At 40.0% G+C, this 24,748-nt stretch overlaps 13 protein-coding genes across 13 annotated transcripts; 7 read left to right on the top strand and 6 right to left on the bottom strand.

Annotated features, from left to right (window-relative positions):
- Nucleotides 1-58: 58 nt before the first annotated feature.
- Nucleotides 59-7,385, top strand: TOT_010000866 (P-type ATPase; the record flags this gene model as incomplete). The annotated part of the gene is made up of 20 exons (XM_009691416.1): nucleotides 59-280; nucleotides 317-541; nucleotides 598-1,568; nucleotides 1,603-1,671; nucleotides 1,941-2,334; nucleotides 2,438-3,985; nucleotides 4,052-4,111; nucleotides 4,301-4,481; nucleotides 4,552-4,750; nucleotides 4,801-4,895; nucleotides 4,939-5,010; nucleotides 5,247-5,671; nucleotides 5,717-5,980; nucleotides 6,080-6,199; nucleotides 6,240-6,310; nucleotides 6,345-6,530; nucleotides 6,674-6,807; nucleotides 6,909-6,966; nucleotides 6,998-7,123; nucleotides 7,154-7,385. The coding sequence occupies 20 exons, from the start codon at nucleotides 59-61 to the stop codon at nucleotides 7,383-7,385; spliced, it is 5,652 nt and encodes a 1,883-aa protein (XP_009689711.1).
- A 150-nt stretch (nucleotides 7,386-7,535) lies between these two features.
- TOT_010000867 (DEAD-box family RNA helicase) lies at nucleotides 7,536-9,150 on the top strand (the record flags this gene model as incomplete). Its single annotated transcript, XM_009691417.1, has 9 exons — nucleotides 7,536-7,664; nucleotides 7,726-7,765; nucleotides 7,806-7,948; nucleotides 7,980-8,068; nucleotides 8,099-8,288; nucleotides 8,368-8,606; nucleotides 8,639-8,771; nucleotides 8,943-8,989; nucleotides 9,036-9,150. 9 exons carry the CDS (start codon nucleotides 7,536-7,538, stop codon nucleotides 9,148-9,150), a joined length of 1,125 nt encoding a protein of 374 aa, XP_009689712.1.
- On the bottom strand, nucleotides 9,097-9,543 carry TOT_010000868 (DEAD-box family RNA helicase; the record flags this gene model as incomplete). The annotated part of the gene is made up of 2 exons (XM_009691418.1): nucleotides 9,097-9,298; nucleotides 9,431-9,543. The coding sequence occupies 2 exons, from the start codon at nucleotides 9,541-9,543 to the stop codon at nucleotides 9,097-9,099; spliced, it is 315 nt and encodes a 104-aa protein (XP_009689713.1).
- Nucleotides 9,544-9,576: 33 nt separating this feature from the next.
- On the bottom strand, nucleotides 9,577-10,134 carry TOT_010000869 (60S ribosomal protein L31; the record flags this gene model as incomplete). Its single annotated transcript, XM_009691419.1, has 3 exons — nucleotides 9,577-9,774; nucleotides 9,842-9,990; nucleotides 10,125-10,134. The coding sequence occupies 3 exons, from the start codon at nucleotides 10,132-10,134 to the stop codon at nucleotides 9,577-9,579; spliced, it is 357 nt and encodes a 118-aa protein (XP_009689714.1).
- Nucleotides 10,135-10,736: 602 nt separating this feature from the next.
- TOT_010000870 (uncharacterized protein) lies at nucleotides 10,737-12,887 on the top strand (the record flags this gene model as incomplete). The annotated part of the gene is made up of 7 exons (XM_009691420.1): nucleotides 10,737-11,103; nucleotides 11,138-11,441; nucleotides 11,487-11,625; nucleotides 11,657-11,842; nucleotides 11,906-12,078; nucleotides 12,184-12,547; nucleotides 12,585-12,887. The coding sequence occupies 7 exons, from the start codon at nucleotides 10,737-10,739 to the stop codon at nucleotides 12,885-12,887; spliced, it is 1,836 nt and encodes a 611-aa protein (XP_009689715.1).
- A 241-nt stretch (nucleotides 12,888-13,128) lies between these two features.
- TOT_010001312 (actin depolymerizing factor) lies at nucleotides 13,129-13,524 on the bottom strand (the record flags this gene model as incomplete). The annotated part of the gene is made up of 2 exons (XM_009691421.1): nucleotides 13,129-13,292; nucleotides 13,326-13,524. 2 exons carry the CDS (start codon nucleotides 13,522-13,524, stop codon nucleotides 13,129-13,131), a joined length of 363 nt encoding a protein of 120 aa, XP_009689716.1.
- A 540-nt stretch (nucleotides 13,525-14,064) lies between these two features.
- On the top strand, nucleotides 14,065-14,208 carry TOT_010000872 (hypothetical protein; the record flags this gene model as incomplete). The annotated part of the gene is made up of 1 exon (XM_009691422.1): nucleotides 14,065-14,208. One exon carries the CDS (start codon nucleotides 14,065-14,067, stop codon nucleotides 14,206-14,208), a length of 144 nt encoding a protein of 47 aa, XP_009689717.1.
- Nucleotides 14,209-14,353: 145 nt separating this feature from the next.
- TOT_010000873 (hypothetical protein) lies at nucleotides 14,354-14,638 on the bottom strand (the record flags this gene model as incomplete). Its single annotated transcript, XM_009691423.1, has 3 exons — nucleotides 14,354-14,390; nucleotides 14,421-14,552; nucleotides 14,622-14,638. 3 exons carry the CDS (start codon nucleotides 14,636-14,638, stop codon nucleotides 14,354-14,356), a joined length of 186 nt encoding a protein of 61 aa, XP_009689718.1.
- Nucleotides 14,639-14,800: 162 nt separating this feature from the next.
- On the bottom strand, nucleotides 14,801-15,659 carry TOT_010001313 (prefoldin subunit 3; the record flags this gene model as incomplete). The annotated part of the gene is made up of 6 exons (XM_009691424.1): nucleotides 14,801-14,923; nucleotides 15,037-15,126; nucleotides 15,157-15,261; nucleotides 15,293-15,404; nucleotides 15,435-15,505; nucleotides 15,594-15,659. The coding sequence occupies 6 exons, from the start codon at nucleotides 15,657-15,659 to the stop codon at nucleotides 14,801-14,803; spliced, it is 567 nt and encodes a 188-aa protein (XP_009689719.1).
- A 516-nt stretch (nucleotides 15,660-16,175) lies between these two features.
- Nucleotides 16,176-16,734, top strand: TOT_010000875 (vesicular cargo protein; the record flags this gene model as incomplete). Its single annotated transcript, XM_009691425.1, has 2 exons — nucleotides 16,176-16,340; nucleotides 16,501-16,734. The coding sequence occupies 2 exons, from the start codon at nucleotides 16,176-16,178 to the stop codon at nucleotides 16,732-16,734; spliced, it is 399 nt and encodes a 132-aa protein (XP_009689720.1).
- A 67-nt stretch (nucleotides 16,735-16,801) lies between these two features.
- Nucleotides 16,802-17,434, bottom strand: TOT_010001314 (ATP synthase subunit delta; the record flags this gene model as incomplete). Its single annotated transcript, XM_009691426.1, has 1 exon — nucleotides 16,802-17,434. The coding sequence occupies one exon, from the start codon at nucleotides 17,432-17,434 to the stop codon at nucleotides 16,802-16,804; it is 633 nt and encodes a 210-aa protein (XP_009689721.1).
- A 906-nt stretch (nucleotides 17,435-18,340) lies between these two features.
- Nucleotides 18,341-21,897, top strand: TOT_010000877 (metastasis-associated protein MTA2; the record flags this gene model as incomplete). The annotated part of the gene is given in 7 exon segments (XM_009691427.1): nucleotides 18,341-19,856; nucleotides 20,007-20,296; nucleotides 20,662-20,711; nucleotides 20,725-20,880; nucleotides 20,929-21,007; nucleotides 21,236-21,543; nucleotides 21,777-21,897. 7 exon segments carry the CDS (start codon nucleotides 18,341-18,343, stop codon nucleotides 21,895-21,897), a joined length of 2,520 nt encoding a protein of 839 aa, XP_009689722.1.
- Nucleotides 21,898-21,932: 35 nt separating this feature from the next.
- Nucleotides 21,933-24,591, top strand: TOT_010000878 (conserved hypothetical protein; the record flags this gene model as incomplete). The annotated part of the gene is made up of 6 exons (XM_009691428.1): nucleotides 21,933-22,269; nucleotides 22,361-22,850; nucleotides 22,880-22,985; nucleotides 23,016-23,147; nucleotides 23,277-24,022; nucleotides 24,234-24,591. The coding sequence occupies 6 exons, from the start codon at nucleotides 21,933-21,935 to the stop codon at nucleotides 24,589-24,591; spliced, it is 2,169 nt and encodes a 722-aa protein (XP_009689723.1).
- Nucleotides 24,592-24,748: the final 157 nt, after the last annotated feature.

Raw genomic sequence — 24,748 nt, forward strand, 5'->3', positions numbered from 1 at the left:
TTTAGATTATTTGTGGTGAACTAGACGTTAACACATTTCAAATAATTTCTTGTAAATTATGTTTAATACTGTCAAATTACACAAAAATGAAATCAGCTGTATTATAAATGGAATAAACCGTCATTTATTACATAGAAGAATTAACATTAGTACAACATCAACCTCTAAACTAATTATAGATGCACATCAATCATGTTTTAATAAATCGGGGGAAACAATCGCAAAGGAACAATTTCATAGGTTTTCTAACAATCTTAAAAACTGTATCTTTTCAAAACAGGTAATTTATATTGACTATATTATCGTTTAACTATAGGAAGCGGCCTGCGCACTGAGATTTTGTCTAGATTTGGAACATTTTGATCCGATTCTATTCAGAAACATAATTAAAGTGCTGGAAGATGAGTATTTTAAACCAGTTCTTTGTGAAGATTTGGAAGATACATCACACGAGCTGTATAACATAACAAAAAAGAATGTTTCAAACACATACGAGTTTATGAATTCACTATCAATCAAAGATAAAACCAACATAGTGATTGTAGGTGGAGTATTTATTTTTAATCATATATGAAATGAAGTAACATTAATTTTTAGTGGACCTGGCTGATCAACAAGGAAACTAAAAAGAGAACCAGAAGAATTAAAATACATAAACGCACTGAGGAGATAGACCCTGAGAAGAAGGAAGTGTACGTTACGAGAAGGACGCGAATGGTTTTGGACCCAATACCAATCAGAGCAAGGGTTTCGTACATTCCACCAGGGAAAAGGTTATCGAACACACTAGCGTTTCAACTGAGGGAGTCGGTTCCAGAATGTAGTTTACCAGAGTTGTGTAATATTTTACACATATTCTCAACGCCCCTGCCACTTTCCGGACAACTAAACGAGGACACAATGGACCTAATTGCACAAAAATTTAGTAAATATGAAGTGGGAGAGCTGGCTAAAAACATTTACAGCGTCTCCTCATTTTGTAAATACGCCTCAAAAAGGTTTCTTGACATATGGTCATTCACTGACCCTAATCAGGATAGGGTGCCAACAAGAGGGAAGATACTGTACAAGTTTGAAAAGAGAAAACTGGATAAAAGGTTTATAAACAAAGTTTTGGAATCAATAGAAGAATATGCAAACTCTAACATAGAATTGGAAAACTATAAAGGGTACCTAGATGTTACAAGTGACATTAGTGTACACCTACACATTTTAAACAATTTCGCAAACTCAGATATAGAAATACCAATAAACACATGGGAAGGGTTGATAGTAAAGTTAGTCAGTATTACTGAAGAACAAAACAAGTTTGAAATGAGAGAAATTGGGTTATTCTGTGACACACTAATTAAGGTGAAATACACAACTCCAAACACACTAAACTGCGCAAGAATGATGATCAAATCGTTTACAATCTCGGAAGAAATGTTGAACCATGATTACTATCTAATGTCGCAAATATTAGAGGTTATATTGATGAATGGCCTTAATGAAGGATCCAGTGAAATTATTAAATGTGTATGCACACTAGCCCTAAATAACATCGAAAGGATAGAATTGGACAACAAGTGAGACTAGAAACATGTTTAAATTTTGTTTTAGATTAAAATTGGTGAAAAATTTGGATAGATTATCGGATAGCTTGAATGAAAGTGAAAGATTGGAACTCAGGTATGAAAATAAACGAGCTAATTATATTTCAGCAAGATAAAGCTGGAAGCGTTAAAGGAGGAAAATTTACGTAAAGTTTAAAGTTTAATGTCTTTATGTGTAAATGATATGCTTAAATAATCTTTGTGTGTTGCCTCACTGCACTATTGGAGTGGGACGACAAAGGTAAATTAAGAAATAAAATCACAATGTAAATAATTCACAACAAAAATAAAAATGTACAGTATTTGTGTAATTGTATTATATTTTGTTTCGGTAGTAAAATGTAGAGATGTAGACACTCGCTACTCAAAAAAAATTAGTGTCGGAAAGCAGACAAATAACACTGAGGATTCCATAAGTAACCTACTCAGAAATAAATTAAAATCTACAATAAACAGTGATTCTGATGGAAGTTCAATTGTTAAACCCGAATTACAGGACTACGATGATATAGGTGTGTGGTACACAGTACACAAAGACAACAAAGGTGACGAAAAAGACAAAAAAGAGAAACCTTCCACTGATAATAAGAAAGAAAACGTAGGTAAAGATGGTGCTAGGGTCCCAGAGGGAGGAGACGGCGAAGAACCGAGGAAGTTTAACTTCGATAGATGGTGTAAGGATGATAAGCTGCTAATATCAACGTATGAGTTGAACGTATTTAACGCAGGATCACTACTGGTAATATTCATGCTGACGTTATGGTATTTTGGAGCTGAATAATGATAATATGTAGGCACCTTCTGTGTATGTTGTCGAACTATAGGAAGTACGGTAAGCCGAGGAAACAACTCAACTCAATACAGAAGGATACACGGATTACTGCGGGTCAGAGGAGAACAACGATAGGAGTCTGCGGCAAGAGGGATACAGCTTCACGACGCCAGGGAAGCTGATAGTTAAGTTCCTGGTGGCGTACACAGTAGTGTGCCAAGGAATAGTGCTCACGCTGATGTGCAATGAGCTGTGCATACCAATCGTGTCCAGCATAGGATACTGGGACGAGAGAGCAAGGCCGTTCTTCGTATCGTGGCTGGTGGGATTCTTTACGCTGCTGATCACGTTCCTGGTGAAGAACACGAAGCTGGGAAAGAACCTGTTCCTGGTGAGAGTGCCGCTGGAAACGTGCACGTACGTCAAAGTCAGCGACCACAACAAGTCGTCGACGGAGCACGACATACTGCACAGCACTCTGGACCTGATAAGAAACTTCATAATCAAGCTGAAGCTGTTCTTCAACATCTCGGACGCGATCTTCAAAATACCGTTCGAAAGGTACAAGGTGGTGAAGCACTGCTACCTGCCAGTGCACGACAGCGAGGGAGAAAGGTACTTCTACTACCACTACGTGAAGTACACCTACAGCGAGGAGCTGCTGTACTTCCTGGACGCGACGCACAAAGTCAACGGGTACCTGAAGAACACGAACCTGGTGCAGCTGCTGGACAACGGAGGGCTGACGGAGGAAGAGTCGGAGAGAAGGACGGAGGACATCGGCTACAACGAAATCCTGGTGGAAAGAGTGGGTTTCTGGCTCCTGCTCTACAGAGAGGTCTCGGACCCGGTCTTCTTCATGCAGCTGTACCTGACGATCAAGTCGATCTTCTGGAGAAGCTACATCTCGGCGCCGATTTGGGGCCTGACGACGCTGTACACGATCTACAAGAAGGTGCGAATCATACACGAGCAGCAGAACGACATATATAACCTGACGACGAGCAGCAACGAGAAGTACGTGACTGTGATGAGAGACAACGTGACGAAGAAGGTGATGACGAAGCACCTGGCGGTGGGAGACATCGTGAGGGTGGAAAACGACTGGGAAGTGCCAAGCGACATGATAATGCTGCGAGGAGACGCAATAGTGGACGAGAGCAGCATCACGGGAGAGTCGATACCGCTGAAAAGGAGGAAGATCGACCTGGACAAGTACCTGAACTACGACCTGAACATATACGACTTCATACACAGAAGAAGAGCGCGCCAGAGCAACAGCGACCAGATGAGTACAGGGAGAGAGTCGGAGGACAAGGGAAGCGAAAGAAGAGATGCGTACAACTTCACGGAAGGCGAGGACAACACGGAAGGCTACAGCGATGTGCTCAGCGAAAACCTGCTGAAATCAGGAACCAGAGTAATATCGGTGCTGGGAAACGAGGAGATGGCATGCTCAGCAGTGGGAGTGGTTATAGCGACAGGAGTGTTCACGACGAAGGGGAGGCAGATGAAGGGAGTGCTCTTCCCGAACCAGTTCAGACTGAAGTACGACACTCAGCTGCCGCTGGTGTTCATACTGACGTTCATCTACGCACTGTTCTGCTCATACTACCAAGTAAGGCACTTTAGATGAAGCGCCAGCCATAAATAGTTTCGATATAGTAACAATAACTAAATGCAGATACGGTTCCTCGGATGGAATATGACGTCGATATTTTATAGCATAGGAACGATGTCACAGGTACGAAGTGGGAAAAAACAAATGTTTCCACACCCAAACATATATACACTGTTGTATACACATCTGTGTATATACTTTTGTATGCAGACGTGTGTAGACACCTGAATACACATACACATACATACACATACATACACATACATACACATACATACACATACATACACATCGAAGGTCATGAACGATTAGGTGGTGCCAGTGTGGACGAGCACGATCATATCGATAAGCCAGAGTAGAGCATGTCAGAGGCTATCGAAGTCGGAGTCGATATACTGCATAGCGCCCTCGAGAATAGCAGTGTGCGGAAAGCTGAGAGTGATGTGCTTCGATAAAACAGGAACGCTAACGAACAATAAACTGATATTCAACGGTACGAATTAGTTAGCAAACAAATAGTTAGTTACAGCACTAACAACAGAGAAAATGACAAGATGATTCAGGATCGAAGTATTTCATTGACAATGATTTGGCATTGCTGAAACCAGAGAGGATCTTGGAAAATTTGAACATACTGAATAATTTAGACTTCTTTAGCAACACGCACATGAAGCCATACTTGATATCAATGGCAGTAGCAACATGTCACTCACTATGGCCGTCAGATACACCAGAGCAGTACGGAAATAACGTGGACAAGTCGTAAGTAAATAGATAAAAATGTAGTAAATGGTGATTTATTGTGATTATAGGATGTTTAATTGCACTGGGTGCCACGTAGATCAATACATAGACGAGAATGGAAAAAACAAGAGGTATATAAGAAGTAATAAAAACAAAGACCTGGGTAAGTTGAATAAGCCTTCTGAGTAATAACTGTTATTGTTTAGTGATGGAAATACTTAACACGTTTGACTTCGATTATCAGAAGAAGTTGTCATCAGTAGTAGTACTGTTAAAGAGTAAGTCACCTAGTAAATTAGTTATATTTGCTGTAAATGATACTACTATTATCGGTTAAAGTAATGCATTGTAATATATACAAGTGAATATTAATAAGCGGACACATAAATAAACGCTCTCACATTAATACACACAAGCATACACGTAAATATCCACAAGAATACACCTAAATATTTACAAGCATACACACAAATTAACACACATTTTTTTTAACACTGACACACAAAACATATAGTAAATGATGAGTCTAAAAGGGTGGTGTTTGTGAAGGGAGCGTTTGAAAACCTGTCTCTGTGCTGTAACCACGAGTTGGAAAATCTGGCAATACTGTCGAACAATGAGTCATCAAACGGCTCATACGTGCTGGGATTGGCATATAAGGTGATAGGAGAAGAAGAAGATGTGACCTCAAGAAACACAATGGAATCGAATTTGAATATGCTGTCGCTGCTAATATTCAACAATCAAGTGAGAGCAGAGAGTAGGCAAGTAGTGCAGACGCTTAACGAGGCAATGGTGAGGTCAGTGATATTGACGGGAGATAACATACCAGCGTCACAGTACGTGGCGAAGAAGTGTAACATAATACAACCGCCGAACGCACAAGGAGAAAGAGGGGAAGAGGACAAGGAGGGAGATGACGCAGATACTGCGGATAAGGTAGTTGTAACGGATAAGGGGGTAGCGGAGTTAAACGAAAATGAGGAAAGACAATACCCGATCGCAGTGATGAATAACAACAGAATAGAGTGGAAGTACCCGTACCAGCACGTGGACGAGGAAAAGCTCCTCTTCTCAGAAGAATACAATGAGATATCGATGACAGGAGACGTGTTTGACTTCATAGAAAACAACTGGAATGAGATACTGGCGAAGTACGGAAGGTTCTCAACGAATGAAACGAACAATCAGACGCAATTTCAGCACTTTCTGATGAAGATAAGAATATTCGCAAGACTTAACCCAAATGTGAGGATATGATATAGAACAGTTAGATATCATCCACTTTGGTATAATATTAAGTTGGCAATTAGATGGTATATACATAGGCGTAATAAAAACACGTAGCAAAAAGTGAGAGTGATTAACTCATTCAAGAGACTGGGGATCATTACGGGGATGTGCGGAGATGGAACGAACGATTGCTTGGCACTGCAGGCGTCGCACGCAGGAATAAGCTTAACGAGCGTAAGTTGGAGCCTACAAGTAGAAGGTCAACGGTAAATAGGGAGCAACGTCAATGGTGTCGCCATTTTCGTCAATGAACAACAAACTGGAGTCAGTGATATACCTAATAAGGTGAGGAGAAAAAAGAGACTAATTAATAATGTAGGGAAGGAAGAGGGAGTCTAGTAACATGTTTGGCATGCTTTAAGTTCATGCTCCTGTTTGGACTCATGATAGCATTCGTAAAAGTGACGCTGTTTAGACTGAGCAGAGGAGTCATGCCGGAATGGGGATACCTACTAATAGAAAACGCAATAATGCTCCTGCTGAGTTATACAATGGCGCTATCGAGGTAGAGCATAGGTAGAGTAGGCAGTTAGGGTGTGCACAGAACACACAAAGGTAGACAGTGTGTGTATTGTGCACAGCTTAGTAGACAGTAGTGTGTGAAATTCACAGGCTGCAATAGATAAATTGAATAACATTCTGCCGTAGGCCAAGTGAAAAACTAAGAATAAGGTCTCCAACAAGCAGTCTGTTGGGGCCACTGACTCTGATATCAGTGGGAGTGATGTTCTTTGTGAACATATCATTCCTGTTCATGCTGTTTAAACTGTACGAGAAACTAGGTAAGCATTGAAAGGTGATGGGCAGTAGCCACACTGCTATGACGAAAGCAAGTGTAATTAGTACCGACGACACACTAGCAAAGGACTGATTGTGATTTCAGGAGTGCCAACGAGTTTGAAGTATAACACATCGCAACCGCCAGCAGCATGGTGGATATTGTAAGTGAACGAGAATAATGAGGATTCGCAGGTCGGACAACTTCGAGGCGCCAACAGTGTGTATGTGGCTGTGCTACCAAGTTGTGAACACGGCACTGGTGTTCTCATTCGGAGGAGTGTTCAGAGAGTCAATAGTGAGGAACACGTACTTCACATCGTAAGCGCCCCGGCAAATTAAAGTGTGTAGAGTGTGGCTGTTCATCAACTCGTTCATAACGTACCTGGTCTTCACGAAGCCGAACAGACTGTCGTGCCTGTTCAGAATCAACTGCACGGACGAGGTGTCAAAGATGACGAAGATACCGGTCTTGGGGCTGCTGACGACGAGCGCCAGGGGGCTGCCGTTCCACGGAGAGCACTCGCACAACGTGCTCCCGCTGAAGTTCAAGGTAAGACCAAGCTCAAAGTCTCACGAATGAGCAGATGGCGTTCTTCGCACTCAACGTCACGAACGCAATTTTAAACTGTATCATAGCAAAGCTGTTCTTCTCAAGCAGGTTCCTGAAGAAGGTGAGGTCGTCGATCGGGTACAAATGCAGCGCAGATCGCATAAAAATATAAACAATTAAATGTCATACGTATTTATAAGAGCACTGTTGTTGATAAGCAGCGTGTATTCATATATTGTACCAGATTCTGTGTTTAAATACAGGGTGAGTCCATGTTACACACACCCTAAGTCAGAGGAACGAGTGGAGGTTAGAATCCGAGATAATTATAGCAAAACCAACAAAAACAAATAAGATGAAAACACTGTAGGCAATAGATGAGCGACTATTGAGTAATCTGAAGAAGATAGGTAAGTATACCATCACATGGATCAGTGATGATGATTCTAGGAATAAATGAGTTTAACGAGACGCAAAGAGAAGCAATTCCGAAAATAATGGAGGATTCCTCGAGAAATATATGCATATTATCTCAGACGGGTACGGGAAAGACAGTATCGTACCTGGTTCCAATAATACAGTCACTACTAAGGGTAAATAGGAAGGTGAAACAATAACTTTCAGTCATCTGAAAAGCAGGCAAACACACTAATAATTGTGCCAAACAGCATACTAATATATCAAGTTCACGACGTGATAAAGAACTTGGTCGAGTAAGTCAGAGAGCGCTTACACACATACAGAGGAATGCCGATTAAGTCAAAGACCGTCGACGATATTGAAACGGGAGACCTTCCGCACGTAGTGGTGTCATCGCCGCTGAAGCTGCTGAACAAGTTTAAAACATATAACCTCAACTACAAGGTTGACGCGTTCCAAAGGGTGAGAACCCTGGTCCTGGACGAGGTGGATCAACTGTTAGTACACAAAGAGGTATCAAAAAAGTTATCATAGCAAGTGATGTAGATTATCATGGAAATTCTAAGGAGGACTCTTAACAGGTATAACATAGACATTGCCACCAGTTTGTGATAACGTACATTTAACATACACGCACAAGCAGCCACTGACGCAGATTAGGAAGAAGACGATTCTCTGCTCTAGCACGTTGTCAAGTGCCGGGAGGAGAAGCGACTCCAAGCTCGTATCGCAGCTGTTTCAGAACTGCACATACGTCAAGTCTGAAACACTCCACAAAATACCGCCCAGCATCTCAATCAATTTTGTACACTACAAAGATGAAAGGGAAAGGTTAGTCCAGAGTGTCTTTAGTTAGTATGTAGGTTTGACAAGTTGGTGGAATATTTGAACAACAACAAACACCGCACGCTCATATACTGTAACAACTCAACGGCAGTTGAGCGCTTGTATTCTAAGCTGATAAAGCACGGCAAGAATGTACACATTTTGAACAAGGTATGTGTTACAGTAAACCTACGAATACACATACATATTGTCACACCTAGAAATATAAATACACCGTTACACCTAATTGAACAAATAACACACACCCGTGGCTACATTTACAAATATAAATAGCATAAACTAATAATAATAATAATAGCAACAATAATCATAAACATTTAGAATGTTGAGCTTATTGAGCAGATTATGATAGCCACAAGTCAAGACAAGTGAGTTTATGCAATAATAAAACACTAAATGGATACTGTTATTCAGGAAACTCGTGGTCGTATCCACGGACTTAAGCAGCAGAGGAGTCGATTTCAAGCATTTTAAGTCAGTCGTGCACTATGACTTCCCTACCAACGTAATAAAGTTCATACACAGGTAGTTGGTAAACTCTGTCAATAATTTCAATCAGGACTGGCAGAGTGGGCAGAAATGGCACTGAAGGATCATGTTTGGCCTTCTGGTCGGACAACGACGAGTTTCTGAAGGGCAAAATTGAAGAGAATTTAGACTCGTAAGCCACCAAACCACTACCTTAATCATAAACGCTTTTAGACTTGAAAAGGTGTTCAGTAGACGACGAGGCCTTCGGAAAAAGTTTAAAAAGTCGCTAGTCTCACACCAAGGGTCAACTGTAGGATAATAAACTAATATTCACATACTCGGTAGGCACATATGGGACACATCTAGTACCATCATACAGGGTATCAATTGGTTTTGTGCGAGTGCCAAACGTTGATAGCACCCTGAGTTCACGTGCAACACATATATGCATATACATACCAATGAATACCAAAGTAGTATCAAATTACTCGTTGGCGACCACCTCGGACTGGAGCCCAGTGAAGTCCTCCACTGGAATGTGCTGAACGAGCGTATACATGGGCTCCTTGGCGTCCTCGTCGTCGTTGCGTCTGCGCGATACCCTGACTCTGACCCTCTTGGGGAGATTCTTGATGCCGTTCGACCACAAAAACTCGTTGAGCCTGGGGTCGATTCTGACGTCCTAAACGGGATATTAAGACAGGAAGTAAAATACGACAAAAGAATCCAAATAAGGATACGAGACTAACCTTTGTTTTCATAACCTTCGAGGCAAACTCCTTGATCTTCTTGACTGACGTGGGAGCCTTTCTCTTAAACGTTACGCGATGGACCATTTTGTGCAAATGGAGGGTATAGTCCCTGGTCAAGGGAGCCAAACTCTTCCTCTTAAGCTTATCTAAAAAACCAGTTAAAACATTCCAGGGATAAGGCAATAAACTATAGGATAAATAAATAAAGTAATCGTGGAATAATATTCAAATGAATAAACAAAAACAGGTACAAATAACTACTAAAGAAAATAAAAAATACCTTTGACCATAGCGGAAATCTGTGATTTAAAATCGTGTAAATAAGTATTTATACATGATACTGTAGTAAATTTATGTTGGGCACACTAAAAATGAGAATATAAACACAATTCATTTAATAATAAACTAATCAATATAACCAAATACTTATATAATCGAATAAATTTTGAATCTTATAGTTGATTTAAAATTGTGTCGTTAAAATAAACGAAATTATCAAATCAGCATTCTTATCAACATATAATCAATCTTCCACGATTTAATAACATTTTAAACATACCATTAATTACAAATTATTAATTTATGTATATTTGTTGATAATTTTGCTGTTTAATTTTTATTTTGTTTTATTTTTTACATATTATTCCAAATTAGTTTCTTCTATATTTATTCATCCATCAATTCAATCAACATAATATCTTCTTCTTTATATCAAACTTTATACAGGTTTATTCATTGTTCATATTTTATTACTATTGGAATCCAGTCGCTTATTCCAACAATTACTTACACATGGTACACCCGGTTTATTAACACCAATTTAATTTTGTATACTAATTTTTATATCATATTTGTTATTTTAAATTAAAATGAGATCGTATGTGCATATATAATGTTAGACTACACGACTCCAAAGAACAACAGCCCCTGGATTCCTGACTATGGATATACGCAGGTGGAGAGTGTATCAACGGACTTTGGAAGGCTGCAGTCATACAAGTGGCACAAAGCAGTGGGAAAAAACAACGAACCAGTATCAATATTTCAAATTTCACTGAAAACTAAAGATTATGAGAGTTTGTCGACAAATCATCAATTACGTTCAGTTATCACTCCTTACGATGTTGATTTGGCTAAACATCACTTTAAAAACATTAAATCAGTTAGACATCCGTATATTTTGAAGGTTTTGGAGTCCCATGAAACGGATTCGTACATTTACATAGTGACTGAGCGCTGTTATCCATTTAAAAACAAGTGTATGTATATAAATAACTCAAGGACACGATTTAGATTTGTCATCTGACCCGACCCTGGGAGTAAGTCAGATATTCTCAGCTCTACACTTTTTACACACAAAGTGTAATTTGGTATATTCGCTGGTAAACCCATTCGGAGTTGCAATACGCGAAGACGGTATGAAGTTGAGTAGAAATTGGAATTCAGGATCTTGGTGCCTCTACAACTTTGAACTGGTGTCAGACTGCAATAAAACGGTAAACCAGTTCAACAATGAAGTTAAAAATCACATTTCGTTTAACGAGGGCTGGAGACCAGTTCTACAAAACGGCAACTTGAATTCAGTCCACATAGACAAGTATGATCACAAATGCATGAGGAAAAATATAAAATAAATACGCAGATGGCAATTGGGGGCGTTTATATGCTGGACGTATGCACTCGTTTCGGGGAACGAGGAGAGGTGTAACATAAAAAGATACGGCTTCGACTTCAACTCGTTCAAAATCTTCGCACCAAAAAACGTACACGGACTCGTGCAGGTAATTTTACAAGTTTAGTGAGTGCGTGTAGGATCTGCTGGGCGAGGGCGACGTGAACCTGGATGAGCTGCTAAACACGCACGAGTATTTCAACGAAAACATCACATTTACGACCATGAAGTTCATGTCTGAGCTGTACATTAAATCGCAATTCGAAGTGGAAACGTTTTTCACGAAGCTGCCTGAGAATATAAACATGATACCAGTGTTAACAAGAGTAGGCTGAGCATTTATTGAGTACTATTAGCACACTCACGACGCAGCTAACATCAATATTTAGTGTAAACAACTGTTGCCTGAAATACTTAAGGGCATAAATTTCTACAAGTCATTGCTGCCGCTGATATTGGACTCAGTGATTTTAATTTGTAAGTCGATAGTCCTCCAGGATTTTAAGAGGCACGTGTACCCGTCAATACTAGAGTTATTCAAAGATAACGACAAGTCAATCAGGTATGGAGCCAGTGTTAATTCCGTATTGACAGCACTAGCTACCAACTACTAGATAGTAAACGCTAGTAGCATTACCGATAAGATTATGATAAATGCATTGAACAGATTCTGCCTTTTGAGGAGAATCAGTGAGTTGGACGAGCTGCTCGACCACCAGCAAGTCTCACAAGACATGTTCGACCACTTCTTCGTCGGATTCACAGACTCGTCGCCGCAAATCAGAGGCGAGACCATAAAGTCACTCTCGTACCTGATCAAGAAGATCAACTCTAAGCAGAAGACGAGCTGCACGTTCTCGCTGCTGAAGTGCGTTGGCGACTCTGAGCCCACAATAAGAACTAACGCGATCATATGTTTCGCGAAGATAATTCCCTTTCTCGACTCAGAGTCGATATCGAAGGTGCTGCCTCAGGTGTGGAGGAGCGGCCTCCGCGACACGTTCCTCAAGTCAAAAATCGCATCCCTCGAGGTAAGAAGACACCAATACCTAACGCTCAACCACACAGTCAATCTCCGCATCGCACACCTTCTTCACCCCTGAGGACAGGGCGCACTCGATTCTCCCCCTGGTCGCCGGGACTCTGCTCGACCCTAACATGGACGTGCGAAGGCTGTCGTTTGAGACCATGGAAAAGCTCCTCGAGTCCATAAAGGCGCACGCACTGCCAGGTACGTTGTCCACCACCCTGTCTATCCAATCGGAAACTTATCCACACTTACATAACCACAAATTAACCTTACAGCTCCCGAACCCGTTAAACAACCCTCAAACGAAGATAACTGGTAACAGACTAATGTCCTCAACCTAGACGCACTTAAACCACCAAGTATCTAGAAGTTCATGTGTGCAATTTATCCAACAGGAATGTAGCACTAACCAACAGTCTGTGCTCCAAGCCACTTAACTCCCCGGCCCTGCGTGTTCTCCGTACCCTCGTCAGTGTTGACACCCAAATTGGTCCAAACCGGCCTAGTTTCTAAGGTCTATGAATAGAAATGCACGAAAAGATTGAAACAAATTAAGTAGAGTTAAATAGTAGAGCTGCGCTTTTACTTGAGGGCTTCCTTCACCTCGTCGTGGTCCTCGACGAGGTTCCTGTACAACTTCACTCCAGAAAGAGCGTTCTCGACCGTCTGTTTAGTGGTCGAGTACACTGTCCTGGACTGAGTGGTGGCTCCACTGGGGGCGTACATGAAGAGAACTAAAGTTTGGCCTGAAAAATAAAAGTTAAGCCTGGTCGACGCACCTTTGTCGAACACTACGAACGCACACTCGTTTGTGGGCAGAACGCCCAAAAGATCGTCCACACCGCCCTCGCCCTCGTTTTCCACGTTGACGTGTACACCGGTGACCTTGAGGACCATGTACTTCGTCTTCACCTTCTTGAGCTTCATGAGGTTGTACTTGCTGACGGCGTCGTCTGAGACCCTGATTCCGCTTTCCATGTCGAGAATGATAGAGTACAATTATATGAACAACGTGAGATATTATATCAATAAAGTAACCAATTCGTTTTAAAAAAAGGTCAGTTGTGTGTATGTTATGTTGCTGATGATCCTCACCTGATGTTGGGTGGAAGGAATAAGATACTTTAGGGTTATCTTGTTTTTACTTGTTTTTATTTCACGAAACTTCCTCTCTGTTCGTTACAGATCTATTTGTGCCCGTGTGTATCTACACTCACGTCCTGTTATATATTTTATTTATGTGGAGCTCTTAAATTTGTGTATTTTTTCCTTTACGGTTCTTGTTTGTTTTTAGCAGTTTTTCGCTTCTACTTACTTTAATTTAAATTTATTTTAAGATCCTTTTACAACTTGTTGTACCCACATATGATCTGTTTATTGATCTGCTAGCTATCTACCTGCCTAATGCAACATCAGTGCCTATTTTATCTTTAATGTACTTATACTCCATTAAACACTAATCTACTTTTATATATCGAAGCTTATGTATTGGATGTATATACTGCGGTGCTCGGATTCATGTCGTTGATCATCTGTTCAACGATCTGCCTTGCAATAGCGGCTGTTATCTTATGCAATATATGTACATCGGAATCTGATACGGACAATATTGAAGATGAAAAATATGAATATGTAGATTCAATGAATATCGTTAATTCGTGATTTTTAAATCAATCTTATACGCAGCAGCTATCGTCAACTTTTTACTAGGAATTATGCATAAACATGGATCAAATATATATTTATGTATTTTATTTTTTGTTCCGCTCAGAATGGCTCGATGCCGTGAAAAATTAAATTTTTCGAGTCATCGACGTAAATCGTTTTCCGGGACGGCAGAGCGACTAACTCATCATCACGGGTGTTGACGAAACCTGTCGCTGGTGTTCTCAGTAGTAGAATCAACTATAGAAGTGATCCTGTACGAGCACAGTCGACTAAATTTGAATATCCATCCTCGGAACCCACCATATCTTACCACGTGGCCCGGGTGTTTCACCACAGCCCTACCGTCTCCAAAATTTCACTTAATTACACACTAAAAACATTAAACACTTATTCCATTTATATTTTACTTAACTTTATTTACCATTTTCTAACTAAACAATACCTATTTCATTTTTTTATTATTAATTTTATACAACTATTTTAACACAAATTTATTTACATCAAACACATCTTAACTGGATATATAACGGTATAAATCTTCCTTTACTTCAACAAGAATTAATTTAATCATGAATTCAATGTAATATTATGTTACAGTCGTAGTGTTAGGCTTATTTTCGGAATTCTTCATCACCGTGAAGTTATGTAGCCTTGCAACGTTTATCTCAGTACATGTTATTTGCTTCTTTATCCAATCCAATTCAGTATTCTGTACAATCATTAATTCATATGAATCTGATAAGGGCAAAAATAGCCATTTCGGGTTCTATGATGGCCTATGTGTCGGCTTTATATCAGAGGTGTAAATATTAAATATCATACCATTTCTTGAATCAATACTTCAATCCCATTGTGCTGCTCAGTAAGTAGCTTAATAGCATCTTCAAGTGGATATTCAACCATTGTGTTGGCCTAAGGAGTTAAATTTATGGTTACACATACCCCGAGCCATAGGAAGGCTGATTCTGTGTATGGAACATTCGCTTCGGAATATAAAGTGTCAGAAATTTTAAAATATGTAGAAAGACTCGATTTATCACCGGATTCCTGAATTTGTTAAGTTTACGTGTCTGCGTACCTTCTTTTTCAACAGCATCTCGAGTGTAGCCAGGGCGTCCTTAAGTTCAGGAATCTTCTCACTAATTACCAGCAATTTGGAATTAGTGGATTTTTCCATGAAGCGATACTTACTAAAATCAATAAAACGAGCATAAACATACGAAAGTAGCTCTTTTGCGATCTCAGTGAGTTCGGCAGGATTCTTATCAGCGACAAATTTCTCAATGTTGTCCTATACAAAATGTAAAGGAATATCAGTCATAGACCATGTATCATAAATTTACATGAAAAAAACTGCAATATATGAGTAGGAATCTTACTATATATTTTGCTTCTGGAACCGAAGAACGGCTCTCATTGGAAGTTATTAAACCAGAATACCGCATATTTAGTAATTAAAAATATATCAAAAAATAAACATTTTAATTATCAATTATATTTTTTAATTAAACACTATAATATCTTGCCTGCCATTGTGTACTAATTATATATATAGTTTCCCAAATTATAACATAATTTTATTAAATTAAATTTCAAAAGATTTGTACATTATTATCGTTAAAATATTACTCAAATAATGTTTAAAGTTGTATCATTTCACTTTACACATCTTCGTCCACAAATGTTGACTTGGTTTACACTACTCATAATTGACCTTAACAGGTTCTAAACACTGGCACTTGCATTTATCTTAGTCCAATTCTACATCTTAGCTTATTTTCATGATTTCTAGTCCCATATATCATATTTGTCATATAATATGCCGTCTACTAGCCATTATGATATAATTCACTCAATCGATTTACATTGATATATATTAACATATCTAAACTTATATTTATGCAAATTACGTTAATTTAAAGTTCATACATATTAATATATAAAGTGATAAACTTAGAGAAATGGTTGATAAAACACAAATGATAGATGTTTTCAACAAATATACAGACTCCAATGACCTCCTTAAGGGTAGAATGTATATTAAAATGTTCAAAGAAGCCAACCTTGCGAAATTGCCCTCAGAAGTTAACAGATTGGACCTAATTTTTGCCAAATATAAGTCAAAAGTATCACTTGAATTATACATTATTTTCTGAATTAACAAGATATATAAACGTAATAGTGAACCTAATAATCACACACTTACATTTATACACATATTTATGACCTAATTATCAATTAGGTACACAATCATCTTATTTACTTTGGACTAATAATATGATTTAGTCCTCTGGAATCAACTACGAGACCTTTCTCAAATCACTCGATGACGTCGGAAAAAAGCTCAACTGTTCTAAATCTGAAATTGAGGCGAAACTCTCCGATTTAACAGGGCCGATCTACACCGGAACTCAACCTGACCCTGTGAGATTCCATGACGATAAGAGCCTGTATACCGGAGTCCACGTGCACGGAGGACCGAGCGTCATCGATTTACCAAAGAAAACAGAAGCAGTTTAATCTACTCGGCATTGCGTAAATATTCACATCAATGAATGCGTTCAACAAATACACTAATAGCAAAACATTAAAATCTGGAAAGTAGCTGGGCCTGTATTCTTTCAAGTTTACTCGAGACTGAGCAGTCGACCACCTTGTCCCCTACATTAACCAAAAGTCCACCGAGAAGAGACGGATTGACCTTGTACTCAACCACCGGCTCGTAGGACCCTCCCAACCTTTGCTTCAGAGCTTCCTGAATCCTTTCCTTAATGTCCTTATTTAAGGGATCTGCCGATTGCACTAGGCACTTGAGTTGGTTGTTGGCACTCAAAAATAAAGTCTCAAAGTGCTTGGCGAGATTCAGAATCTCATTTGACCTCTTCTGCTCGAAAAGCATTTCCAAACAGTTAAGGGTCTGATTCTGCAAAGGTGCGCCGGTCAAGGTGCCCAGGTCTTCACGAAGAAACTTCATCTTTTCGGACGTCCTCAGCCCCGGGGTCGTCATGAAAGTCCTAAAATCCTCGCAGCTCTGCAAGGAGTCGGCAACGAATTTCAAATCACTCATAACCTGGTTTAAATTGCCAACGGTTTGAGTGGATAGAAAAAGTGCGTTGGCATAGGAACCCATGATACCAAACCCATCCAACAGCTTTGGTGTTTCCGTTTTTTTAGTTGAAAAATTTAAACGGTATGACGAATTGACGTTTTTGAAGTACAACGTTGGAATCCGATTAAATACACGACTAACATAGGCAACCATAGTTAATAAAATAACACAAAATATAATACTAATTATAAAATGTTTAAACCATTATATGATGCGATAGAATCACTGAAAAAGATGGTAGGATAATTAATGATTAATAAAGTTAGTTTATGTGGCAAGTTATATTAATCAAAATGTATTATTAATAATAATTTATAATTATGTACTTACCTATTTATATTTTAAAATAAAAAGAAACAGAAGGATCTGGTTTATTCATATATTAAAATACAATTTAATATTACACATATATTAATAAAATTAGAAGCAATGATTTAAAACATATTATATTTTCAAATAAATACGTAACTATTTAAACAAGTTTTGTTTGTTGTGAGGATTATATTGTTGATGATCCTAACACCGTTTAAGTCCAGGTTACACATTATTATATTTTCTCGCTCAATTACCTTTATCTACTTGAAATAGACATTAATTACTCAAAATTATGGTTTATATGTTGTTTTTCAGTGAATTAATCAACAAATAATTTTTATATTATTATTTTACGACAACACCATTTTTTCAATATTTACTATTAATGTTTTTATAGAAATTATACTATATGTTGTAAATTGTACTTTTGTTGTTAACTTTTTTAAATAACCTCTGTAACATTGTTTGTTTCACAAATTTTTGTTTTGTTTTGTAGATATTTACTGTATATCATATTGTTTAATTGTCGTTGGCAGAGTTGTATGTTTTATTATCAATAAAGATCACATTGTTCATAATTAATAAAATGTAAATGTAGTATCTTAAATGGGTTAAGAATAAATATATAAATTTGGTTGTTGTACATTATAAAATGATAAACAGGTTGTTTTATTAACCGATCGCAAATGTTAAATCGTTGAGATGAAATATCAAAATTTTCATCGCAATCACAATAAACATAAAAAAAGAGATCCTTATGAAAAACACCAAGGATCATACACTAACGGAAGGCAAGTATCACTGGATCATGTATATGATCGGAACAACGACGGAAAACCATACGTTAGCTACGCAAGAAGAAACTATGTAGATTACGAAGAAAAACCTCGCGTTCGCCTTAAGGACCCATATAGCCCAGATTACGATTCCAGAAATCATGTGTATACGGAAAACAAACCCAACTCGTCAAACGGTTGTTACAGGCATGACTGCAACGAAAGTAATGCAATTTATCCAAACAACAGTGCACCCGTAGGCTATCAACACAGATATAGAGAGTTGCCATATAAGAGAAATGAATCAAACAGAAACTACAGTCACCCATATAATGTAAAATTAACGAAGCCACAGGAAACAAGGCAACAAAACTGGTCTGGAAAACAACAACCAAAACCTAAACAAATACAAAGTATTAGGCAAAATAATGTTAACGTAAACAGAACAGTACAAGTAGAGCCGAAAAATCAACATACAAAGGTCACTGATAATCAGAAAAATGATTCTCAACACGCAGTCAGTCAAAACAGTGTCTCAACAAAAGTAAATCAAACACACACAGATAAGCCAAAAACAAACATGAATGATAGCACGAAAGACCAAATCAACCAAGAAAAAAACACATCAATAGCATCAAACACAAAGGCAGGAGATGAGAATAAAAAGCCAATTGAGACGGAAAATAAAACTTCTAAAGAACCGAAATCTACGGGAGAAAAGAATAATAACAATGGCTTGACGAAAGTGAAGAAGAGTGGAAGCACGACAGTGAAGCTGAAGGATGAAAACATAAGTCAGAAGGTAGAGAGTAAGAGAATGTCGAGAAGAATCAATAAGGCAGTAGAAGAGGAAAAGGAAGAGGATGAAGCAGTTTCGAAGAAGGGACAGAAAAAGAAAACAGTAGCACCGCAAAGAGTATTGAGGAGTAGGAAAGGGAACGATGAGTTAAAAGGAGAGGAGGACTCGAAAGGGAAAATGAACACAAATGAAGTACAAGAGCTAAAAGGTAGAAAGGAAGGCGAATCGTTAAAAAAAAATAGCAACATAGTGAGCAGTAGGATTAGTAGAAGTGACACGAGTGGAGTTAACACAAGACGTAGCAACACGGCATTCGAAAGTAACAGCGGCAGTACCAGTGAGAGAATGGAAGAGAACCCGAGGAGAGAAGGCCAAAAAAGTAATACGGAAGAAGAGTACATAACACCAAGGTCAGTAGGATTCTCAGAAAAAAACAACGAAGCACAGGAAAGTAGTAGAAACCTACAGTCAGTGAAGAAGGAAATGACGAAAAAGACGCTGAAAAAAACAAGTAAAATAGCAGACATAATAAATCTGAATAGGAAAATCACGAGAAATACACAGAGTTTCTACGAATCACAACTTAAAATGGCAATAGAACTCTCAATGAAGGAATGTGACGGAAAGAAGAAGGAAAGTTCAAGTGGAAATAAAGAAAACACAGAACAGGGCTATAAAAAGAAGGGATACAACGGTTGCGGAAACAGAGGAGATGAAGTTATAAGTCCGAAAAAGGAAAGTGGGATTACCGAAGAAGAAATTGATGATGATAACGTCGATAAGGAGAAGAAAGGTCGCGACCTCGAATTAGAAAAAGAAAATAGAAAAAAAGAAGAAGATAAAAAGAACATGGATCGTTATGTCGAAGAAGATGACAGCAACGTTGAAGGGAGAGAAAAAGGTAGTAGCATTAAAGAAGGCCTCGAAAAGGAAGAGCACGAGAGTAGAGACAGAAGAACGAATAATAAAAACAATGCCTACAGCTGTGAAAAGAAACAAGGTCACGCAAAGAAGGAATACATAGATTCGCTGACGGAAACCTCAGACTCGGACAGCGATTATGACGATAAACCGAAGAAAAAGGTACAAAAAACAATACAAAAGGGAAGCGCAGATAGAAGAACGAAGGGGATGAAAACAGCACAAAGTAAAAGAGGTAGTAAAACGAAGAAAAAGGCGGAAATACCCGAGGATAATGTGGGAGTTAACAGCGTTAACATGAACCTGAGAGGAGCTGCGAGTGGAAGTGTAAGAGGACTGATAAGTGGAGGAGTGCGAGGAAACGGGAACATGGTCATAGCAGGAAACATATTTGCAAACAAGGAAGTAAGCGAAAACAGGAACGTCGGAAGGTTGCAGCAAGGAGGCCTGGAAGACCTCATGAACGAGGAGTTGGTGCACAACGCAATCCCCCTGGGAATTATGACGAACGAAAATGACCTGACGAGAGGAGACGAGGCACTCTTGTCAGCAGTGAACCAGTGCAGGTCGTCGAAAAGTGGAATCGTGAGCGACCAGATGCTGATGGACATGAAAATGAAGGCATTCGAAGACTTCCTGACAATGAGCGAAAGACTGTACTGCGGAAGACCGCTGGTAGAAGACCACAGACAGTATTTGTCAAACGGAGTGCTGAGTGGTATGGCGAGTAGCATGGCGAAGAGCACGTACAGCAGAGGGCCTGCAAACATAGCATTGAGGGCACTCAACGTAAGTGGCGCGGCGCAGGAAGTACAGACGTCTAAGGAAAAGGAGAGCGACGGCTCGACGAGCCTCAGCAACTCGAAAGAAGAAGTGCCACAAACGAGGGATATCGGCACTGGCGCGAGTAAGGAAGCAGGCACTTCAGCTAACAAGGAGGGCATTGTGTCGCCGACGAGAGGGCAGGGAACCCAGCACAGTAAGCTCGGCACGACGGCGATCAAGGACTACGCAATACAAGTGAGCAGAGACCTGAACCTGGGTCTCAGCGACGACTTTGTCACGGGAGGCATGAGGGAAGTGGAAGTGGCGCAGAAAGAGGGCGCTCTGAACGCAACCAGGGAAGGAAGGAGCGAAAGAGAGGAGGAGCTCTTCAGGTTCAACTGCTCGAAGCTGGACCTGATGTACAGAGTCTCCTTCAACATACTCAAGAGCTCGCACAGGCAGCCGGAGGTAATAGACCTCTGGGGCCCGAAGGAGCTCGTGCTCTTCGAGCTCGCGCTCTTCAAGTACGGCAAGGAGTTCCACGAGATACAGAAGGACATCCCGACAAAGTCAGTGAAGGAGATCGTCGACATGTACTACCTGTGGAAGAAGACGAGCCGCTACAAGCTGTGGAAGGCGAACCGGTACTACTGAGAGAAGGAGAAACGGAAACTGCAATTCATCTGAGCATACTTAAAAAATAACTCTACAAGTGCTACACAGTAGAATATGAGAATCATGAGTAAAGGAGACCAATAGAGTCGTTAAGTGTGAAGCTGCGTATGTAAATGTATATATAAAAAAATGAATATACATGTGTATGTGAGTACATAATACGGTATGTGGAATGGAGTGAAGTATCGAATATAATATTTAGTGAAAATAAAAAGTGTGTTGGTTATGTGTGCCGTGTGAGGGAAGTGAGGAATGATAATAAAAAATATAATGAGAAAATGGAGAACAACCGTGTATTTTTCATAAATAGTAGTGAAAACTAAGAAACTGTAGATGTCAAATTTGTATTTATAGATAAATGAATGAATTGGTGAATTCGGAAAAGGTGCTGAAGGCGAGAGTGATTGAAAAGTGTAACGAAAACTTTATAAAAATAAAAGGAGATTACAGAAAATTTTCAGAAGTTTCAAGTTACGTAAAGAGTCCTTCCGTGGTCGATTTGGTAAAAAACAGTGAAAATTTGGACCGCAGAGACTTCATTTCACACCTATCGAGGTCGTTGGCATCTTTGGACAAACCAGAAGAAGAACTTCCAAACATAAATGGAGGCAGAGAAGAAAGATTAGAGTCTTTAGAGATTTTGGAGCTAATAAGAAATCGCAACCACAAAATAGTAGAATCAACTATATACACATGTATGAACAAATAAAAATAAGTATTGATATGAGATAGACAGTGAATAGCAGTAGATAAGCTCTAAAATGAGTAGATATAATAAGCGTACAGGTACCATAGACAAGGATTGCGGAGGGAACACAGATTTTAAAAACTACGAGGACGGCTACTATAAGCTCGAGAGACACCTGTCACAAGATAGCACGAATGAGCTCTTTGACCTGAGGGAAAACTACACGTCGGTAGTGGACAACTACTGGAAGTCAGTGAAGACGAACCCGAAGGAGGAGCTGTCGATACTGAAGGACATACAGTCGGAAGTGTCGAAGGTGTCGACCCAGGACTCGGAAGACGACATCACAGTCAAGAGCCTGTTCCTGTCAAAGCTGACAGGAGCGGGTCTTAAGTGCGCGTCGAGTCGAGACTACTTTAAGGACTACTACAACTTTAACAATAAGAAGAGGCAGTCGCTAAACTTTGACATAGAAAAGCAGCTGAGGCAAGTGTACATAAGTCCAAAAGAGAGTGAGTCGAAGGAGTTCGGATGGCTGGCAAAAGGAGCGACTAACGACCTGATACTGGAGAAAAACGGATCGGGAGTGTAAGTTTAGAGGAAAAATAGAGATTCAGGGCTGAGTACATGGTGGTGTTCGAGGGCAAGGACAGAATGGAAGTGTACAGGTGTGAGACGCTGCACCCACAAGTAACATCGCAGAAACACGTAGAAAAGGGCACAGTAAGTTGAGAGAGAATAACGTGGCCGTAGATGAGCAAGTTCCTGGGAGACGAAGTGGTGAGGCAGAACCTGAGAGATAAGCTGATGCTGAAGCTGAAAAGGCACCAAAACGCCAAGGGCCTGAACGCGAAAGACGTGAAAAGCTCGAACATAATAAACAAGGTATTTGCAGCCGCAGAGTTCACTAGTTAGTCATGGTGATATGTTATTGATAGTGAGGACTTTAAATGCCTATGCATACTACAGATTGAATAGCTATTCAAGCACAAAAGGCAACTAACAATTCCGTAGTTTATAACATCGGCCACGCTGGGGTGCCTGTGGAAAGACTGGAACTACTACGGAGGCATAATAGTGCCGGAAGTGAGCATCCAGGAGATACTGAGGGAGCCGCAGGCGTTTTTGGACTCAATGGACGACGACCTGGCGGCATCGACGAGAGCGTTTCTGGAGAAGCTGGACTCAAGCGTGAACAACATGGACACGTTCGAAAACATATGCGCGACCGTGAGGGAGCTGGTGCTGAGTTATAGGAGCCTTATCATGGGCAAGTTCAACGAGGACTACCAGGCGATAAAAAACAAGTCCTTCCTAGATCTGAAGACGAGGCCGCAGCAGTCAGACTTGACGCTGGCGTCGCCTTCGAGACTCGAGTCGTCGCAACTGGAAGAAGATACGCCCTCACAGGACGCAGATTTGCACGAACAGAGGCTGCAGATGCTGCCCCAATTTAACAGGAACGCAAAGTCGCCGGAAGAACTGACGAGTTTGAGTCAACTGGCGGCAGTGTTCACGACTGACTTCGACCCGGACCCGTTTGTGAGCTTGATGAACCTGGCGAAAGTGAAGAGCGTGTCAAAGACAGTGCTGAACGCGTCAAAAGCAATGAAGGCGAAGGGGAAGAACGAATGTCTGGATGACACAAAGCTAGTGCTGAGTTCGCTGAAGATACTGGACGTCCTGGTCTTTCTCCTCCAGAAGTTGTCAAAGTCGTTCAACAGCCCCAAGGAGTTGCAGTCGTTTATTTCAGCCTCAAAGTACTTGGCACTAGCATTAGTTATAGTCACTAGTTATAGTTACTATTTAACGCTACTAGTTATAGTTACTATTTAACGCTACTAGTTATAGTTACACCTTCTGAAATTCCCACTGCTACTGCGATTATCACAATATGCTATAACAGTTGCCAATACTACCACTAATGCAATTACCGTCACACGACTGCAACAATCGTAACAATGCGTATAGGTATAAGGTGGACGCCGGCTTCGTCAACGTGCTGTTTCACCTCTTTTACGAAAAGAGCCACGACACGCACTCGATAAAGGTGCTGGGATCGAAGAGGCTGATGTGCTACACAATATGGCTCTGCATTTACCTGTCGCCCAAGTTCACCTTCGACTTCTCGCCGCTGATCAACATTGACCTCAAGAACATTTCAAACGCAATGCTGTTCAGCTCGTGCGTGGACCTGACGTCAATAGCAGTGGCGGGAAGAACGAACAAGAACCTGTACAAGCTGAAGACGCCGCTCTCCTCAGGGTCGAAGAAAATTAACATCGGGAGTCTGATTTTACACAAGAATAAAAGATTCAGAGCCAGGTGAAGTGTAACTTGAACTTCTAATGTGATCAACTATCGAAAACACACTAAGTAGTTAACCAGGTGTTACATGTTAAGTGAGTGAATACAAATATACTCTCAGAGAAATAATAGCGAATACAAATATACTCACACATGGATAAAAGTGCATGAATACACAC

This window comes from Theileria orientalis, chromosome 1 (assembly GCF_000740895.1).
Source record: "Theileria orientalis strain Shintoku DNA, chromosome 1, complete genome".
Taxonomy (NCBI): domain Eukaryota; phylum Apicomplexa; class Aconoidasida; order Piroplasmida; family Theileriidae; genus Theileria; species Theileria orientalis.